General features: G+C 37.3%; 1 protein-coding gene across 7 annotated transcripts in view; it reads right to left on the minus strand.

Moving 5' to 3' along the window:
- LOC137399552 (ral GTPase-activating protein subunit alpha-1-like) overlaps positions 1 to 21,591 on the minus strand; it is a 67,566-nt gene that overhangs the window by 39,823 nt on the left and 6,152 nt on the right. For 5 of the 7 annotated variants that reach the window (XM_068085719.1, XM_068085724.1, XM_068085717.1 and 2 more), the window contains exons 2-16: positions 21,174 to 21,290; positions 19,950 to 19,999; positions 18,707 to 18,764; positions 13,992 to 14,035; positions 11,149 to 11,311; positions 7,865 to 7,980; positions 6,328 to 6,481; positions 6,088 to 6,223; positions 4,923 to 4,958; positions 4,209 to 4,342; positions 3,843 to 3,961; positions 3,548 to 3,619; positions 2,774 to 2,833; positions 2,294 to 2,311; positions 1,395 to 1,538 (exon numbers count right to left, since the gene is read on the minus strand). In XM_068085719.1, coding sequence (XP_067941820.1) covers positions 1,395 to 1,538; positions 2,294 to 2,311; positions 2,774 to 2,833; positions 3,548 to 3,619; positions 3,843 to 3,961; positions 4,209 to 4,342; positions 4,923 to 4,958; positions 6,088 to 6,223; positions 6,328 to 6,481; positions 7,865 to 7,980; positions 11,149 to 11,311; positions 13,992 to 14,035; positions 18,707 to 18,764; positions 19,950 to 19,999; positions 21,174 to 21,290 — 1,421 coding nt within the window. The remainder of the gene's footprint in view (positions 1 to 1,394; positions 1,539 to 2,293; positions 2,312 to 2,773; positions 2,834 to 3,547; positions 3,620 to 3,842; positions 3,962 to 4,208; positions 4,343 to 4,922; positions 4,959 to 6,087; positions 6,224 to 6,327; positions 6,482 to 7,864; positions 7,981 to 11,148; positions 11,312 to 13,991; positions 14,036 to 18,706; positions 18,765 to 19,949; positions 20,000 to 21,173; positions 21,291 to 21,591) is intronic. The other 2 variants (XM_068085720.1, XM_068085718.1) reach the window with 2 other exon arrangements.

Consider the following 21,591-nt stretch of genomic DNA (forward strand, 5'->3'; position numbering starts at 1 on the left):
TGAGAGGAAGAGGAGGTACCAACTAGCTAGAATTGAATGAGTATACTTGAATCAATAATAATAATGGATGCTCCAAAAGTATAGAAGAAATATTTTGTCGCCTGTCAGTCTGCTGCAATCACTCCTGCGGTACAACGAATAGCAAGCTGATTTACTTAATCTCCTCGCTTTATAAAAGACTAATAGAAAATTAGTTGATACTTAGTTGCCAACACATCACCGTGAGAACTTCAGAACTACAATCAGGGATCGTCTGCTCATGAGAGATTTTTTATATAAGGCATAAGTTACAGCTGATGTGATAACAGAGAGTGAATTTGCCCAATCAAACGATCCAATTAGTAAGGTTACGCAGTCTAGTTAGTTGCATGTAGTTTTTTATTGTTTTATGACGAATGTAATCACAAAACAATAGAAAATTATGTGTGACCACTCTTACTGATTAGGTCGTTAGATTGGTCAAATCTGCTGCCAACAATTGTAGTTGGCAGCATAGTTCATCTAATAAAAATAGTATTTGCTGACAACTGCCCAGCCATTTAGCATAAAAGTCCTTCATAGAGTCTTAGCCTCTGAACCTTTTTATAATCTACCAATTAGATCTATTTGCTCGGCTACCATTGTAGCATCACTAAGTGGTCTATGAATGTGCATTCCAAAGTGAATCATGTGTATTTCTGATAGTTGACTACACAATGGACATTGATCAATGGTAATCTCTCAGTCAATACGTTTGAGGGAATAAGGGCAACCTTTATGGACCTACTACCGTATGTGACGCGGCTATAGAAAGGCTACGTTAAAGTTTCAGATTCATTTGTATTTATTTAAAGTCTGTATTATCATTGCTATACATTCAGTTTTCTAGCAAGAGATCACTGGTCAGCAATATTATTTGGGACTCCTAGTCGAGTTTACATGTAGCATTATACTCAATACATTATTGGCGAAATCTGATGATAGAGTGATGTTTCACGTAGCGGATGAGAATAGGGTGACACAGCACAAATATGCCTGTACTTACGTTAATCTCAGAATCCTGAAAGACAAGATATCTTGAAGAGACGACAATAGCTAGCCGTGTCAAAGTAATGGGCACAGGGAGAAAGCAAGGAGACAACAATCCATACACCAAAATAGGGAATAGCATACGAACTATTCAAGTGTCTAACTAAATGTATTGTATGTCAGAGATGGTAAACTAATCGAGAGACAGACAGCAACTTAGCTCATATCTGTTGCAGATTAGAGTGAGTGCTTAGAGTGAGTGAGTAATTGCTCCTTTTCACAATTTTATCTAAAACCTATGTTTTAAAAATATAAAGATAAAATCATCACGGGCATCCAAATGAACCGATTGCTTTATTAAGTTACAATAGTTGGACAACTCCTACCTGCATGCTGAGAGACTCCTTGCTAGGATTGATCATAAAAACAAATGCTGAATGCTTGATGAACAAGAGAAGAGAGTTTTGGAGTCCGGCTTTGACAAGGTCCAAATTTCCATCCATCCCCTTCCCACCAGATATCGTGAAGTCCTGGCAATAATGCCACAAAACAATGACACGAGAATTTAATTTTTACAAGAGGATGTATTAATATCAGAGAGTTCTTGCAAAGCGGCACCACAAAATACTGGAAAAAAGTTTATCCACTCAGCACTTTTGTTCGCAGATGTTCATAATGAAAGGGTTGAGGCAAATTTGGTAGTAGTATCTGCACTGTATGTCAAAGTGATATATAAGTGATGCATGCATAGGCCTATAGATCAGTTGGCGTATTACCGCGTATACATACATAAATGGAATGAGCACTGCAAGACAATACCACTGAGCGTGACCATGAAGCACCGTGGGAAGCTTTGGGAGTGACATATTAGGACAAGATTGAAAATAACAAGCAAACCAAACATGAGAGCAACATGCACACAAACTGCGTAAGCTGGTGATGACTATATGACAAAGGTGCACAAGCTTCAAATTCTTCTCTGATTTGTTTTTACATGCCAACCGGGCTCTGCACGGTGATTAGCTAAACTATTGTACTCAAGGAGACTTCATCAATGATTTATGGTGTATTTTTTAATAATTGGCTTACTTTGGGAAAAATAAAATGCAATTTAATTCAGCAGATTTTACCAATCATATTTATGAATAAACCTATTTGCTAGCTAGTAGAGATCAAGAAAACTAGGCAAACCTTGAGCACCTTTATCTTCCTTGTACAAACAACTTCACGTCAACCAAATATTAACTAAAGGAAACAGCAACTAAAACGTAACAGTTCTATGTACCTTTCCTGATAGAGATGCCTAGAAACGTACGAAGTCATGTAAATTGTAAGTCGCTATAGAGGCTAATGAATCAGATGACGAAGAAGACCCTCGTACATGAAAAAAATGCATTAAATATTCCAGAAAAAGTTGATCACATTTACACACAAAATATGCAACTGTCACCATAGTAAGCATCAAGTTTTTTTCCTTGCTTATTTGATGAACCAGAGGTTAAAGGTTAAATTAAAGAGCCGGTTAAAATCTTTCTTATCTCAGTTTTATTTGCTATATGTATACGCAAATTATTAGCAATGGAAGTTGTCTACTTTTTATCAACGAAAAATAAATTTCAGAGACAACTGCGTGAGCAACTCCTAAAAAGACTCGCATTACATACAATATATCCATATACATTACATATACATGTATATAATAGACACAGATTCATACTTTAAACCAAAATCGTACATGAAAATGTGTGTGAAGAATCAACCTTACCACTTCATCCGTTTGCAGATTAGATGGTTCTTGCATAAAGGTAGGCCTCTTCTCTGGTACCTAGGTAAGTGGTGGAAGTGAACACAATATAGACACAACAGTTAGCACAATACCATAAAACATAAAACAATAAAAATAAATAGAAAAAGAAAAGCTAAATCACTTGTTTTGTACAAGAAGTGAGACACACAACAATAGGTATATCTGCTGACATGAGAATTCCACAGCTCATTCTTACATGTTCAAAGCATGAAGCGAGGTGCAAGGCTGGTGCGATTGTGGACACGTACATGTATAACCATAGAAGGGAGCGACAAGTTGAATAAAACAATAAAAATGTCAAGAACTAGATATGGGCTTGAGGAGAAATGCAAAGATTGCAGCTGCGAGTAGGAAAGTTCTGACAGAGGTTCTGATAGGGGAGTATGAAGAATGAATGAGTTATTTTGAAATGACATACTCGTATAAAGAAAGACTTTGACAGAAGAAGGACAAGGAAAAAATGACGCAGTTGTGACATAAGGCATAGAGAGAGGATGGGAGGTGAAAAAGCTGCATCAGAAAAAGAGTGGTAGGAAATGAAGAAGTTTTGACAGAAGAAATGACAGCAAGTGAAGCTTCATGAAAAGTGAAAGTGTCGGAGAAAAAGGGGAGTAGTGTTGGAAGCAAGTACATAGGATGCTTGTGACTTTTGCAGAAAAAGAATTGACCATGTTTACACTGAACTTTTTACGGTGGAGGAATACTAGGCAATAGTGTATACATAAGATTTACCTGCAGCCAGTCTTTATACACGAGAACCACCCGACGCACGGCTCCAGCATGAGTCAGTGGAAGCATGAATGCCTGTAACAGATCACACAGTATGGTGTCTGTAATAGACCAGCAGTAAAGAACCATAGGCAAGCGCTTGACAATGTCAGAAAATTTGATATCCCATGAAACACATGTAAGACACAACAAGCGTATTCTAAATTATTACATATAAAGTTATTTTTTCTCTATTTTGTATAATTACACAATGGATACAAACTGATGGAAAATGAAATTTACATTTTTTGACACTCACTTGTCGAAAGACCTCATGAACAATGTTAATGTTGTCCCTGTCTCCTAGGAGCACCTTGCATACTATGCCATGCTGGTTAACGCTCAGGTTGATGTTGTCTACAGTCAGTCCATCCAAGCCTAGTAAAGCAATCATCTAGCATATATGCAGTGCGTAATCACAAAGTCAGTGAGCAATCACAGAAAGACCCACTGATGAGTGATATGTTTCCAAATAAATATTATTTGAAAATGTAGATGTCATAAGATCAACTAGAAACGCTCGAGACTATGGTATCTTTCAACACTTGAAATTAGTTTTTCCAGACATAAATCAAAAAATTGGTGCCTCTATCTAATTGATTTCGCTTGAACGCTGAGAATTAACCTGCAGTAGTGGTTGGCTCAACAGATCCATTGGTTAAAGTAGCAGCTTTGTTTTCCAGCGTTGAGACATCTCCTTCCTTCAGAGTTCCTCCTTCGGCTTCCAGATCTGACACCTCCGAGGTCGTCGTTTCATCCCTAACAAAAGACAAGTTAATAAGAAATACAAAAGGTAAAATCAAGAAAATTGTGGCGCGGTTTTGAGCAAGAGCAACAGAGTAAATGAACTTGTTTTCAGAACCCAGCCACCAAGTGAGAAGTTTTATTAGTCAGTCATACACACTGTTAAATGAGCTCGTGCCGTTAGTGCGTAAGTGTCATTGCAATCAATTACTTATGTACATGTAATCTTAAAACTGTCCAGGTGTTTGCCCTGCTTTAAACAATATTACAAATTTAGTACGCGAGGAAAAAAGCAAACAAGAATAATAAGAAACATAAAAGTGTTGTGCTACAAATTATCAGTGAAGTAGTAGTACTTTACAATTATCAATGATGACAGCGTGTGCTGATGCCGACAGCGTGTGCTGTGGCTGACAGTGAGTGTTACTGCCGACAGCGAGTGTTGATGCCGACAGCGTTTGCTGGTGCTAAACAATCTCCTCACATTAAATGGACCTTTAGAAGTGACTTGTTAGTATATTAGATGACAAACTAAGAGTAGCGGTGACACAAGCTGATGATGCAGCAGTAATGAAGTGTTTTATAGGATATTTACATATAAAATGTAACTGCAGGATGGTCGTCCATTCTTCTAAAGAACAAGATCAGATACAAATGATAAGCGTAACTCGACACTCGTCAGGTGTACATACATGTTTCGCTAAACAATCAGAAGTTGACACTGTCATTGAACTATGTCATTAGAATATGTCTTTAAACATGAGCTTGTTAGTACAATAGACATCAGAATGTATCGGCATTTTGTTTATCATTTGCGATTGTTGTCTATGTTAGAGGTGACCTGACAGCTAGAATGTTTTAAAATTAAAACAGACAAAACTTGATCGTGATTAAAACGCTCAGAGCAAGCGAAAGTGTGATTAGGAAGTTTATAGTCGCAAACAGACTGACAGAATAGAAACTGTATATGAACGCTACAACTTGAACGCAACATCAACTATAGCAACTAGTGACGTCAAATGTACCTTTTTTCGGAAGATTTGTCGATTTTAATTTTAAAACATTATCATAGTCAGATAACCTCAAACATCAAAAACAATCGCAAATGATAAAAAATACGAATACTTTCTGATAAATTCTAATAAAATTTTGAGCAAGTTCATCAATAAATGTTTAAATTTTTTGGCATCCTTGAATTCTAACAATAACACGCTTTTAAATCCTGCGTGTAAAGATAAATTGGCAAAAACCCTAAACAGTTGTTCTACAGTGTTCTACACGTGAACCATCAGTTAGGATGAAGTGCTGTTTATTCTACATGCGGATGTTAGCATAAGCAAACCTCTCCGTTATTGGAATAACGCTGATAACAATAACTCACAACGCGTGTCAAATTTTTTGTAAATTTTGATAGTCCATAAAAACACAAAACCAAAATTTAATTTAAGTGATACAAAATTTTATTTCTACAAATATCCTATGAAATATGCTTATATCTATGACCAAAACTGAAAACAGACAGCTGATTTGTTCACGTAAAGCTGTGGCTCTATCACATCAATTATTGACAAATAATGCGTCTGGTCTGGACCTTGAGGCTGTAAAAAAGTATACATTCAATTCCTGGTGATACTTTATGTGTATTATGAAGAGCATCATTGGCTGCATTGAGCAGACAACTAACAAGTAGGAACCAGATACAACGTCTAGTTATATCTTTGGTTAAAATGAGGCAGATTGACAGGAAGCGATGCACGTACTTGCTGATCTCAGCGGGAGTGAAGTCAGGAGAGGCCTGCACAAATGTAGTGAACCACCTGATGACCACATCCTGACAGTCCTCCAACACGTGTACATAAGGAGAGCCTGATTCTGTTCCAAACTCTGGCAGATGATCTGCAGAAGAGCCGAGAACAAATATTTACAACTAATCCAATACTACAAGTTTCCTAGCAGATGTTTATGATGCAATAATGCGAACACTAATACTCGCCACATACCAATTTGAACTGAATAAACAGAAGTCTTGTTGTCAAAATTAGGAAATATAACATTGAGGTAGTAAGTCTTAAAACTGGCAAAGAGGAATCGAAAGGCTCTCTCTTGCATCAGGCTCTCTTGACTAGGAGTATCTCCCCAGTGAATCTTCACCACCTGTAATAAAGGTTGTATTGTCACATTTCAGGAGGTGAGGCACCTGTAGTTACTAACTTGTATCCAGACTTGAGCCTAACCCGACCTCTAAACATTAACATTGCAGAAATTAGTTAACCTTGTTTTATTAAGACAATACGTATTGCAGAACAGAGCTTCAAAGGCATGCTGAGAGGTAGCGTAGCCTGTCTTGACAAACTGTTGTTTTTGCGGAGTTGTCCCTCGGCGAGCGAAGCGAGCAAAAAAAACAGCTTGTCACAATACGCACTGCACCTGTTGCATCAGCTGCCCTGAAAAGGAGTTGTTTTCTTCCGTCTATGCGGCTTGGCTGCGATGTTATGCCGGTCGCTCCATTAGTAATCATAACGGATTTACCCCAAAAATTTATGTAGAAAAAAATAAGATGAAAACGTTTAACCAGAGACCAGTCTATGGTTCCTTCAAGGTTTCTCCTTCAGCTTCTAAATGTGATAAAATGACCAGTGTTGCCAGTCGTCCTTATAATCTGAGTAGTCACAATACGGCTCAACTCATGTTGAACTTGAGAACTTAAGCAACAACAGCAACTAAACATGTTGTTATTTGTGCGCTCAGCCAGTTTTATTTGTATTTTTGTATCAGTTGGTTTTATTTGTTCTTATTGATTTATTTTTAATTTATTTTATTCTCCAGTTTTGCTAAAGTTTACCGCATAGACTGAGCTCTGGTTAAACATTTTCATCTTATTTTTTTCTACATAAACTTTTGGGCTAAATCCATTATGATTACCAATGGAGCGACTGACATAACATCGCAGCTAAACCACATAGATGAAAGAGAACAACTCCCTTTCAGTGCAGTTGATGCATCAGGTGCAGTGCGTATTGTAACAAGCTGCTGTTTTGCTCGCTCCGCTTGACGGGGGACAACTCCGCAAAAACAACAGTTTGTCAAGACAGGCTAGAGGCAATGGTGAATACAAGAACCCCTAATATGATATGATTGGCTACATAGATGCACATCTGAGTAGGAGATACTCAATCAGGGAGCCGCTTCCAGAGCTGGTTTCAAACCAACAAATTAGTTACGTAGAAGAGGACACAACCTCTAAATTGCATCCCAAATGTATCAGAACTTGATGTAGTAAGGTTGATTGCAAATTGCATATCGTCTTGTTACAAACTTCGGAAAACCTATGATCAACTTGTTGCTTCGTGTATAAGTAAAGAATCCCAAAAAACGCAAATCTAGCGGTAAGAAATTAATGGGTCTTATATCTGATGACAATACTGCACATTTATTGACAAACAAAATGTTTTAAATGTTTACAAGAAAGGAATATCCTACTTTCAGTAAACTGATGCCAAAAGAAGTGATGATTTAGAAGGACATCACATGCCTTACCTCAGAAACCATGAAGGTAAGTACAGATTCCATGAAGTACTTGTGAATTTTAGAGGGATGTTTATCAGACTGTCCTGCTGGAGCAAGAGGGTGGATCTCCACAGGCACTACAGGCACTACAAATACACGCAACGCTTGTTACCAGGTTAATACTATTCAGATTATAAGGACGACTGGCTACACTGTGGTCATTTTATCATATTTAGAATCTGAAGGAGAAACTTTGAAGGAATGAAATGTTTTAACACTGGAGTACAAAACTGCTACTGAAGTGCTTTCCTACCAGCCTAGCGATAGTTTACACTTCAGCCCAGATTGATAACACTAATGTTAACAGCTCATGTTAACAGCTCATGTTAACAGCTTATGTTAACAGCCTATGTTAACAGCTCATGTTAACAGCTCATGTTAACAGCTCATGTTAACAGCTCATGTTAGCAGCTCATGTTAACAGCTCATGCGCTAATTGAAGAGAATCGATAAAGTTATGATCAAGTAAATAAGGTCTTTTTCACACAATCCTACATGATTATTCAACAACTGCTCTTTCCCTGAAGCTACAAGCTATAGTCAAACTAATCAGCAACATGTGCTTGGTGTAGTTATCTGCACTTGAAAAATCTCTATACCAGTTTATATATATGTCTGACTAGAGCAGAATTTGCATCGGCATGAATTATTTCTGCCATAGGTCCTACAACTGAATAATTTAATCCACTGTCACCACTTTGGAATAAAAAGCAAGAAAGGTGACAGTGGTTTTGTTCAAATACCCCTTTGCTCTAACTAGTTCAAACCTCAAAAGCTACCACGAAGTAAGCAGAACACGGTTTGATAACAAATAATCCAAGAAGTACTTTATGAAGTACAAGGTGTTTGATAGTCTTTCCAGCTGACTCAGCCAAATCTCACAATTTAGTAAATCATATTTTATACGAATGAGCAGTTGAGTCATTTACGAGTTATCTTTCATTGCTTAATGAATCTTCACGACACTCACACCGCTGCTAACAAGAACTAATGGGAGGTGAAAAAGCATGATAGCGCAAGGCTGTGAGGAGAGCGGATTTCATAAAGTAATTACAAATATTTGGTAAAGGAGTAGAACGCAACCAGATGCACCATTTTCTAAATCTTATAACAGCTCACTAGCAATCATGAACTCCAAATCACAATAAAAATCAGCGTTTAGAAAATGGAATAGGCCGTATCCTCTTTTGTAACGAATAACGTCAACAAAATAGTCATAGTTTAAAGATAATAAATCTTGTCTAACTGGCTGAAAGGCTATTCCATCACGGAACTGATCAACCTGCTGCATGGCCGCAGGGAACAATGCAACAAGACATTGTTCATAGTGTTAAACCGGGAAGCTGATGAATAAATAAATTGATTAGATATGATCTGCTGCCACCATGACGTTATTTTTGGCAAAAAACAGGTTGCATAAGTCTTTAATGGAAATATAGTCACTATGTCATCATCACCAGGCTGTGTCTACCCTAATATCATACACTCGCCAGACCTGGGTGAGGAGGACCTCATCCTGTTTGAGAGAGACGTGTTAAACCTTAACCTAAAACCTGACTAGTCGATTTACAGCAAAAATTGCTGAACTTGTTCAGACAGCCTTGCAGTTTAGGTTAGTTGTGGCAGTATTACTAACTTATCTCTCTGTCTTGACTCAGTAGTAACTTATCTCTGTGTCTTGACTCAGTACTAACTTGTCTCTCTATCTTGACTCACTATTAACTTATCTCTATATCCTGACTCAGTACTAACTTATCTCTCTGTCTTGACTCAGTACTAACTTATCTCTCTGTCCTGACTCAGTACTAACTTATCTCTCTGTCCTGACTCAGTACTAACTTATCTCTCTATCCGGACACAGTACTAACTTATCTCTCTGTCCTGACTCAGTACTAACTTATCTCTCTGTCCTGACTCAGTACTAACTTATCTCTCTATCCGGACACAGTACTAACTTATCTCTCTGTCCTGACACAGTACTAACTTATTTCTCTGTCCTGACTCAGTACTAACTTATCTCTCTGCCCTGACTCAGTACTAACTTATCTCTCTGTCCTGACTCAGTACTAACTTATCTCTCTGTCCTGACTCAGTACTAACTTATCTCTCTGTCCTGACTCAGTACTAACTTATCTCTCTATCCGGACACAGTACTAACTTATCTCTCTGTCCTGACTCAGTACTAACTTATCTCTCTGTCCTGACTCAGTACTAACTTATCTCTCTGTCCTGACACAGTACTAACTTATCTCTCTGTCCTGACACAGTACTAACTTATCTCTCTGTCCTGACTCAGTACTAACTCATCTCTCTGTCCTGACTCAGTACTAACTTATCTCTCTGTCCTGACTCAGTACTAACTTATCTCTCTGTCCTGACTCAGTACTAACTAATCTCTCTGTCCTGACTCAGTACTAACTTATCTCTCTGTCCTGACTCAGTACTAACTTATTTCTCTGTCCTGACTCAGTACCAACTTATCTCTCTGCCCTGACTCAGTACTAACTTATCTCTCTGTCCTGACTCAGTACTAACTTATCTCTCTGTCCTGACTCAGTACTAACTTATCTCTCTATCCGGACACAGTACTAACTTATCTCTCTGTCCTGACTCAGTACTAACTTATCTCTCTGCCCTGACTCAGTACTAACTTATCTCTCTGTCCTGACTCAGTACTAACTTATCTCTCTGTCCTGACTCAGTACTAACTCATCTCTCTGTCCTGACTCAGTACTAACTTATCTCTTTGTCCTGACACAGTACTAACTTATCTCACTGTCCTGTTTCAATACTAACTTGTATCTTGCTAAAATAACAATGTGAAAATCCTTAGTATAAGCTGTCTAATTATAAGTACTGTATATACTTTAGGATGTGTCCTGATTAGTGTGAACAGAGACTAGTCACCTAGTGAATTCTATAAGCTGAAGGGAAGTAGAGAACGAAATAAAAGGGCAGTAACCGAGCTGATGTTAACCTCCTTTGATCAACCTAACTCGGTATGTTTTAAGAAAAACTGAGAATTGTTACACTTAGCTAATTAAATATACCATCTTCTGGGCAACACATCTAAATTCATGTTTAGCTTTACTCTAACTTAAATAGTTAGGATAGTCAAAGTTGTATATAAAAACCGACAGCTATTGTAATCCAAATGCTGAAAGATAGGGAAAACAACAGATGCCAAGAGTGAAAACTTGTAAAGGCTTGTAACAAATTAACGTAAAATAGAATACAGAGATAGGCTGTCTAACTTTCAACAGTTGGAACTGAAGTGACATCAGAAAATGCAAGATAAGCCTCGGAGTTGTCGTAGAGAGAAACTAGCTTAGAGAAGATCTCGTGGTTCTCAGTATCATTCTGTTCCTGCAGTATCTGGTACCACATTATGTATAGCCGCACACCGTCTTTTCGCACCTACAGCAGATATATCTCACAGTTCAGTAACAACCACATCAGACCTTGTGCCTTTATTAAACAAATAAATTTGAAAAAAAAATTATTCACATTATTACACAATAAAAAGAAGCTCTCACTATAATACTAGATGTTTGAAAACCAGTTCCTGTCATGTAATTCCCAAAACATATCTTTGCGACCCAGTGATTCTTGTCATGTAATACCCAAAGCATATCCTAGCCACCCAGTGATTTTTGTGATGTAATACCCAAAGCATATCCTTGTTACCCAGGGATTCCTGTCATGTAATACCCAGAGCATATACTTGCTTCCCAATGATTCCTGTCATGTAATACCCAAAGCATATACTTGCTTCCCAATGATTCCTGTCATGTAATACCCAGAGCATATACTTGCTTCCCAATGATTCCTGTCATGTAATACCCAAAGCATATACTTGCTTCCCAATGATTCCTGTCATGTAATACTCAGAGCATATGCTTGCTTCCCAATGATTCCTGTCATGTAATACCCAGAGCATATACTTGCTTCCCAATGAATCCTGTCATGTAATACCCAAAGCATGTTTTTGCTCTTCAAGAGAACATTCAGTTTTTTTATATTGTACAAAAGTGATAAGAAAAATATTGAGTTGAATGTCAACCAGAAGACACACCAAATCTGCCTAGAGTAAACCCTATTGATCTTTCTTTAAATAGAAACTGCTTAAACGCCGTTCTTTCCTGCATTCTTATTTATGACTAGTTTAACATGATATAGCTATACCATTGATTCAACCACAGTTTTCTTTTGAACTCATTTTGTACACTACCTTAACAATGTAAGAACATAATATAGCATTTAATTATTTAGTACTATATAAAATTATACATGGACTAATAAATCTGAGTAATAAGGGATGTGTTATACCATTAACATTGTTACTGAGATAATACTTGATGAAGCCAGTAATTGGAGTATCATTGAGGCATCACCATAGCAACACCAGCCTCTAACTCTTCAGCGATAAATGTAATTGCAAACAATAAAAAAAGACCTAATATACAGAGATGTTTATTGTATAATGGCAATGATTCTGTATTAAATACAGGTTTGGAGCAGAGAGAGAGAGTTACTTTGCCTAGCAACCTGCGTCTGTCGGACACACTCCAGTATATAGGCATATCCTGTATATATGGCCAGCATAGACAAAGAGTATAGTAAATCAACTCTCATGGACAAATAGCATGGCACTCTCATCATATCCTAGTCAGTAATGAATGACACACAAACATGTACATGGTTTTTATGTTAAACTTCCGGATGCTTTCGGAAATGCTAAGTCATTTAGTGCTTGCCCATGTCAACATTCCCTTTCAAACATGTGGCAAAATCCACTTTTTATTGACATTTCCCACTTGCCAGCTCAACACAAACTCTTCTCATAGCTATAAAGCTCTGCATAAATATGCTAGCCTTTCTGCTATTACTAGAAGTAAATATTAGCTACCGCCAAAGCATGGCTGTCTGGTAACCGAACATGGCATAAAAGTCCTACAGGAAAAGAGAGGGACGACATGACACGCACCGAATAGCGATGGTTTGGTCATGCTTCAACAGTTAGCAAATAAATATTCAAATGTCTAAAATGAAAGTTAGGAAATATATGATCTAGTCATGGCTAATGGGTAGACAGTAGGAGAACATGCTCTCCATTCACAGGACGAATGGACAAGGTCTAAGTTGGGAAGATAAAACTATCATAAAATTAGATGAAAAAGAGAGTATGAGGCAGTGAATGAGCTGACAAGTGACAGCGACATAAAGAGCAATATTACACATGACTATAGAAGCCTAATTTAAAAATGTCTTCACCTACATATAAACCTAGATCAATATAACTACCAGACTGTTACAAGTCCGTGAGACATTGATGAAATAAATGAGCACTCAGACGTAAGTGCTTGCATTACGGAACACTCACCCGCAGTCAACATCGTTACTCAAAATCATTCACCATGGCTCAATCTCAACTGGTCTAGCAAAATTTGCATCGGGAATATAATGTTTTCTTACTCATAATAAAATTTGTTCTTCTGTGGGATTTCTTGTGAGTTAACGAATCAAGAGATACAAATGTTGATAAAACTTGAATTTTTTGAAAAACATATGAGCAAAAATGCGCATAGATTACCGAAAGATCATAAAAATCCTAACACCTCCCTTTACTAACTGCCCGTAGAGCGGCATAGTCTAAAACATGAAGAAACACAGTTAGAGTTGAGCCAACCTTATTCCTGCGTAGTTCCGTTCAAATCAGATAAATAAACTGAACTGTACTAAGATGAGCACACTCCTCTAAATGCACGATTGATCAGAAGCTAGTGTAAATCACGCATCGCCCGTTGGACAAACAAGAAATGAATGAACTTTGCAAAAAACGATAATGAAATGAGCCGCTCTTATTCAAAGAAGAGTAGAACGCGTGCAACACTGAAAGCATCGCGTGTTTTACAATACGATATTGAATGTGCACTGTGATATAAGAAAAAGGTAACTGTAATAGGAAAACTAGCCCAAGCATAAGACAATGTCACCTGTCTTATAAAATAGGACATGATTCTGGACATGACGTAATTATTTGTTTCTCAAACGAGGAAAATGACAGAAATAATTATGATGATCAATCGAGCCTCACCTTCATGCTGTTCCCTGAGTGAAGAAGTTGCTTCAACAGCCTTCCTACAATAATACAAACATCAATATAGATAGTTGATAGGAATCCCACTACTTTTTATTAGCATGCGTAGAGTGTTCACCAAGGATATGCATGAAATACCAGTGAGACTATGTGTGAATATGCAGATAGAATCCCAGGAGCCAGCGTAGCTGCAAACCTCAGAAAAAGTTAAACAAATCATTGCTTTGACCGATTATCCTTTAGTCATCAACCTTGTCTCCAATATAGCCAAAGAAAGCCGCATGCTGTATAATCATGACAGTACTTGGAAAATGAACTTACACAAAATTTTAGATTTTATCAGAAAGTATCGATATTTTTCTATCATTTGCGACGTTTTTTGATGTTTGAGGTGATCTGATTGGCAGGATGTTTGAAAATCACAATCAACAAAACTTGATCGTAGCTAAAACGCTCATATCAAACAAAAGCGATCATGATGTCTATAAATGCAAAAAGACCGACGGAATCGAGACGCGTAATGGCTCAACTTTAATGCACAATATCAACTAGCAACTATCACTATGATAACAACTAGTGACTTCATTTCGCATGTACCGTACTTTTCAGACTATAAACCGCACCCCTATATAAGCCGCATCTGCTTTATTTTCCAAAAACCCGATAATAAAACAATACGTAAGCCACACCTTTGTATAGGCCGCAGAACTCATGACGGTGCTTTGTAACGCGGCAGCAACTTTGCTGTTTAAAACGGAACAGCGTCTAACGGCACAGTTTCGTATTAATCGACGCTTTTTAACCTAGTGCCTAACAGAACGGTACCATTAGTATTTTCTTTCACCGCTAGAGGTGCCCTAACCGGAGATTCTGGTTAATGCACCCTAGCGATGAAAGAAAAAGCCACAGAATAGCCGCACCCTTATATAAGCCGCATGGCTCAAATTGTCAGAAAAAAGTAGCGGCTAATAGTCCAAAAAGTACGATATTTTTTTCTGAGCATTTTAACCGCAACAAAGTTTTACCGATTTTATTCTAGAAACATTCTAGCAACCAGATCACCTCAAACATCAAAAACAATCACAAGTGATGGAAAAATATCGATACTTTCTGATAAAATCTACAAAAAACCTGCATAAGCTCATTTTTAAATAAATCCATAAGATTGTGGCAGTTGAACCAAAGCTTTTGATGGTCCTTATATATCAGTTTTTTCTTCAGAAACCCAAAAGCTTAAACCAAACAGCTTTAGTTTAGCCTAATTTTGTTTGGCCATGTCCAACCAAACATCCCGTTTGATTGGATGGCCCTTATATTAGCGAGTGCAATATTTACTTTATTCTTTCACAAGCGTTTGACTGAATTGTGATTCAAGATGCAACACACTTAGCATTGTGTGACAATGGGACAGGGAATGGCTAAGACAACCTTAATTTCTTGTGTTAGATTCAGATGGCCAAACTCAAGTTGCGCCTATTAATGCATGTACATGTATATGAGGCAACACTTCCTCGGCCATCTAACTGGCTCTTCAGAATACTTTGGTAGTAATTATAATTCACTAGTACACTCGCAGTATCCAGTGCCATGAGAGACCATCAGGTGCGTCAATAAAGTACAGAGAATAAGTGTGTGCACAATCATTCTAAAATCCAGGAAAAGTGTACAACTGGTACAGTTAGAAAAGGGTCATCCTATCATGGAGAAACTTGCGAGTTCGAATACCATATGACGATATCTTTTTCCTAACATCCCACTGTGGCTTCAGATGGACGAATGAACAGGTCGCAGTAAAGATTGCGCCTGACAACCCGTTTACATTGTGTTACATAAAACAGTCAAACAGCTCGCGACATACATAAACCCCGCAACCCAAAAATATCTGTTTGTTTAGTAGTGTTTCAAAATTACTGTAAAACCTCTAATTGAACGCTACCTCTATTTGACCGCCACTACGAGAGCAGGGTTGAAAAATAGTGCGCCACCCTCTATTTGGCCGCCAGCTCCATTTGACCGCCACCCTGACTATCTTTGATCTTTATGAACCCGCAATATCAAGTGATCAACAGAAAAGTGTCCAAAAAAACGTATTAATAATGAATCGTTTACATTATTAACAATCAATTCTCTCGTTGTCAAACTCCAAAGCTTTTCACTTTTTTCCATTAAAACTTTGAAAGCAAAACCATAGGAATAATCAATAATAGTCTCAGGCTAATAGTAGTTCCTTGTTTAACGTGGTCTTGATACTTCGAAGTACATGTGCCAACATAAAAACGGTTTAGATTTATGTTGGTAGATGAACTTTGAAAGCAACCCATAAAAATGATTAATATCTGTCTCAAGATAATAGTAGTTCCTTGATTTACGCGGTCTTAATACTTCAAAGAACATGCATATAAAAATGGCTTGCAAGTTTTGGGCCAAAGGTTACATTTAGCGAGCAAACTTTTACGCGTTGCATATGCGCTAAATGCAGCGCGTAAAAGTTTTGCTCTGCCAAAAATTGTTTAGATGCTAATATCAACTACCCTAGGACACTTATATTTCGCTAGTATTTAGTTACGTGAGAAGCATACAGAGTAAAATTTCACTGCAACTTAATTTCGCAGCTCTGATGAGTGCGAAAATATAGTGATGTGAAAATAAATGCAGTGGAACAAACATAATTAGATTCCTCAGGTTCAGTTCACAACTTCACCGATAAGAAAAAAATTTCAATTTGGGACTAGTTTGTAATTGTGAACCGCAGGTAGAATGGTTTGGGCGAGGTCGATAATGCAATTTGATCGCTTGCTGCCATTTGTTTTTTGGACCGTCCATGAACAAAGCTATTTAATTTCGCGTTTTCGCTCATTCGTTATGATAGTTTAGTTTTGCACATGAAATTTTCGCGAGAGGATGACTCCGCGAAAACGCGAAAGTTAGATGAGGCGAATACATAAGTGTCCTAGGGTAGTTCAGCTAGGCAAAAGAAGAGTTGAGACCAGAAGATATTGTGGAAGGTATTGGACAACTAGACGATGTTCGTTCCATCGAAAGCGACAATTAAAACGCAGCTATCCGAGCAAGCGATGGAAATATTTCTGCTTTAATAACGTTAATTTTTGTTTCTGTATGTAATATAAATATGGTTCCTTTGATACTTGTTCATGAATATATATTTGTCACATTTGATAGACTATCATTATATAACTTATAAATATGCAGATTTATAGCGTGTTATTTAATAGCATCCTGCGGCTATGTTGACACGGCTTACAATGGGTCGATGCTTATAACTCCACTTCTATTGCACATAAAAAGCTAGTCTTGGCTGCAAACTGTTGCAAACATATCAATGAGCGAAATGAGTTTTTATACAACATTGTTAAATAGAATTATGAAATAAAAATATGTCTTCAAATTTAAAATGAAACAAAATTGAAAAATCCAACAAATTGCAAAGAATGATACAGGCTATAATATCATCGCAGGTTAATTGCGAATAGATATGAACTGGGAGAAATGTTTCTAGATGCATATTTATTAAGAGATCTTTGACAAGTTGGAGTTAAGTTAGTGATTTATTGCATCCAAAAGGTTTAATATTGCTCCACTGGAAAAGGAGAGCAAAATATAGGCGTCATCCGCTTCGCCCGTAATAGGGCTAAAATTATCTTCCGAAAATTCTGACGAACCATTTGAAAAATACACCGCCAGCCTTTATTTGAACGCCGCCTCTAATTGACCGTCACTATAAAAGAAGGGTTGAAAAATAGAGCGCCATGGCGTTCAATTAGCGGTTTTGCGGTATCCCAATTTACCCAAATTACGGAGTAGAAAACTAGTTCAGTCTTTCAAGAACAGAAAACTTTTTAATTTGTTAGTAATGTAAAACTAGTTTTGGTTTAGTTTGAGATGTCTCAAGATAGTTTTACTTTAATAGTAGGAATTACCAAGGTAGCTCATGATAGCTTCATTTTCACCTTGAAGGAATTCTGAGATAGCTCATGCGAAGTCTAATAATTTAAAAACATGGCTTCCAAATTATCTAGGATTCGTATGTTAAGGGGTAAAAACTGGTCCGCACTATATCGTCGTATGTCCGTGTCACACAATGCTTCAGTGATCATCTGTAATAACAATGTCCATCCTATCGCAAAGCCATCCATGTTTACATCAGCGGAATGTCCGTGGCATAGCGTTCTCATACAATACGGTCAGGGAAAAGATAAAATACTAGTCCCGCACCAACTGTTATATAAGAAACTATGCATCAAGCAATCGGCGACTGAAGTGGCACACATTGCACAGGCTGTCGTAGATGCTCGGCGAATTATTGAAAAGTTTGACAGCTGCCATCTTTCCCAAAGAATCTGTGTTGCCTCGATGATGCCTTCGGTTTATGGCGCACATAATCGACAAATAATCGCCGAGGAAACAACTCCAACATATGGCGACATAGCGTGATCCAGCCATTAGCAGCATTGTCATCTCACTCTTCAGTCATGACTACAGGTAGCACTAACTTCTTAACACTAATTTTCAGATCTGAATAGCGCAAGCTCTAACAGTTAATCACATAACTGTTTGATGGGTTTTTGCAACTACCCTGTCAGTACAAGTTGGTGTTGCCATACAACGTTTATGATCTCCTATAACTAAATTTTGTGACACCAGTGAAATAATGCATATCCAGAATAAGACGATATGACTTAAAGGTAACTTACTGATGCTGTGGAATTGCCATCGCCTTTGGACTAATCGAGGTAGAAGAACAAAGATTTGCTACAAAAACACAAAATTGAACTAAAGAAATATTTACAATCGTCTAGTAGGGTCCCTTTGTTAAACAATTAGGTGAATCTGGGGAGAAAAATTTGCTCAGAGTTGGCCCAAGACAGAGATCATTTGAGATCGGGGAATCATCAGCTCAACTAAGACTAACAACTTCATAAGACAGATGAAGCAGGATAATGACGTTCAAGAAAAAGTTGAAGTTTAAGAGTTGACTTGCAACAAAATTCACATTACAGTTATTTGGTATCAAAAGATTCACCATGTCTTACTCTGCTGTTTTTAAGTACAAAATATGTGGAAATGTGATTACAAGCTCTTAAAAGCTCAAAAACGAACGGTTAATCGCAGCCATCACGAAAACGCCGTAGGTTGGAATCAATTTATTTCTTTGACTTACTCCAGCAATTTGGTTATTGTTTTGACACGTGATGTTATCACGTGAATTGAAAGGCCAATAAAAGGCTCAATATAAAACTTCTCGTAGCACTAGTTTATGACAAATACTTCAGGTTTTACCAAAAAGCCCGTATCAAATATAGATGGCTACTTTACAGTTTTGTTTCGGCTTGGTATAATCGTCTAGTTGTAATCTGATCATGTGACCCACACTTCCTACCAAACAGCGCAAATAATTTCTGCAGCATTTTTCGACTATCACATGTGACCAACAGGCTCGTCATGTTTATCAGATGATGATATGCACTCCTACGAGCTAAGGTTAAAAAATTAGATGAAATTTTATGGTGGGTATTGAGATATCAGTGCTCAAAATGACGACATTACGGTGATGATGAAATAGACGCCTAAGGACAATAGACATGGTTTTATTGAATGCGTGAAGCATATTTGTGAAAATATTTCGACGAATGAGGTTGCATGGAAGTGTAAACAGAAGCCATCTTGTTCAACTACGTCCCATTAGAGCCGTTTTGGAAAGGGAATCTATTCTACAGCGTTTTGGTGATGGCTGCGATTAACTGTTCATTTTTGAGCTTTTAAGAGCTTGTAATCACATTTCCACATATTTTGGACATACAACACAGCAGAGTAAAACATGGTGAATCTTTTGATACCAAATAACTGTAATGTGAATTTTGTTGCAAGTAAACCTTTAAGAACGGGCAAAAAGCGGCAAGTATTAATAAAATGGATGGCAGGTACAATAAGACATACCTCAAATAGCACAAGTAGTGCATCAAAGTCATCCTTGTGTACCTTTTGACCTAAAATAAATTATCATGTAAATGTTCAAGTAGGTGGGAATAAAATAGTGAAAAATTATAAATATTCACATTTATAATTTTCTTAAAGCAATAAGCTGCACATAGAGAGTACAGGTCATGCAAGACTACAAACTGAGCATTACTAGGAACTACTAGCAACTACTACTAGGAACTACTACTAGGAACTACTACTAGGAACTACTGCTAAAAACTACTACTAGGAACTACTGCTAGGAACTACTACTAAGAACTACTACTAAGAACTACTACTAAGAACTACTACTAGAAACTACTACTAGGAACTACTACTAGGAACTACTACTAGGAACTACTACTAGAAACTACTACTAGAAACTACTACTAGGAACTACTACTAGGAACTACTACTAGAAACTACTACTAGGAACTACTACTAGGAACTACTACTAGAAACTACTACTAGAAACTACTACTAGAAACTACTACTAGGAACTACCACTAGGAACTACTACTAGGAACTACTGCTAAAAACTACTACTAGGAACTACTACTAGAAACTACTACTAGGAACTACTACTAGGAACTACTACTAGAAACTACTACTAGAAACTACTACTAGGAACTACTACTAGGAACTACTACTAGAAACTACTACTAGGAACTACCACTAGGAACTACTACTAGGAACTACTACTAGGAACTACTAGGAACTACTACTAGGAACTACTACTAGGAACTACTAGGAACTACTACTAGGAACTACTACTAGGAACTACTAAGGAACCACTACTAGAAAGCACTACTAGAAAAGACTAGTAGAGCTCAATACACATATAAACGTCTCTGTGAGCCAAAGTGTAGCATATAACTTTTAGCTCTCTCATATATATACATGTACATGAATACACCATGGACACGTGTCTAATACAAAACCATTCAGAGGGCAGCCAGTGGGTGTGTCTGGAGGCCAAGTGATAGGCAAATTTGAAATTTTCTACATTTGGTAGAAAGAGGCCTCTGAGAACACCTACATGTACTTCATTTTTTACACACTATGAATCAATGCTGGACTCCACACAATCTAGTATGAGCTACTAGTCTGCCTTTATGTAACATCCTATATATAAACCTAAACACAGATCTATCAGCTAAACTAATAATGCTAATAATTGCAATGCTGAAAGACGCCCTTTACCTCTAACACGCCTCTCCTGATCCACATAGACAAACATCTCATAAAACACATAGTAGACATGTTGGTAGTGTTGCTCAAAGAACCCTTTAACATCTTCCGTAGCAAACCCTTCGCTCTCTATAAAATTCAACATACAAATAATTCTTGCAAGTACAGTTAATAAGCATTCGGCTTGCACATGCATCTAAAAAACAACATACCTATTTAAAATTAGCTGCCTACATTACGAAAAGCTTTGTAACCAAATTGTTTGTAGTGTAACAAAGTTATAATATAAGTAATTGAGTACAAACAACTGCTTACTATAAACTAATTGAGCTAATTGACAAGTTTTCATGAGAATAAGAAATGCATTCTAGTTATACTCTGAAGGTAAGTGGATTACCAGCAAATCCGTTCTAGTTATACTCTGAAGGTA

This window comes from Watersipora subatra, chromosome 7 (genome assembly GCF_963576615.1).
Source record: "Watersipora subatra chromosome 7, tzWatSuba1.1, whole genome shotgun sequence".
NCBI classification, from domain to species: Eukaryota; Metazoa; Bryozoa; class Gymnolaemata; order Cheilostomatida; family Watersiporidae; genus Watersipora; species Watersipora subatra.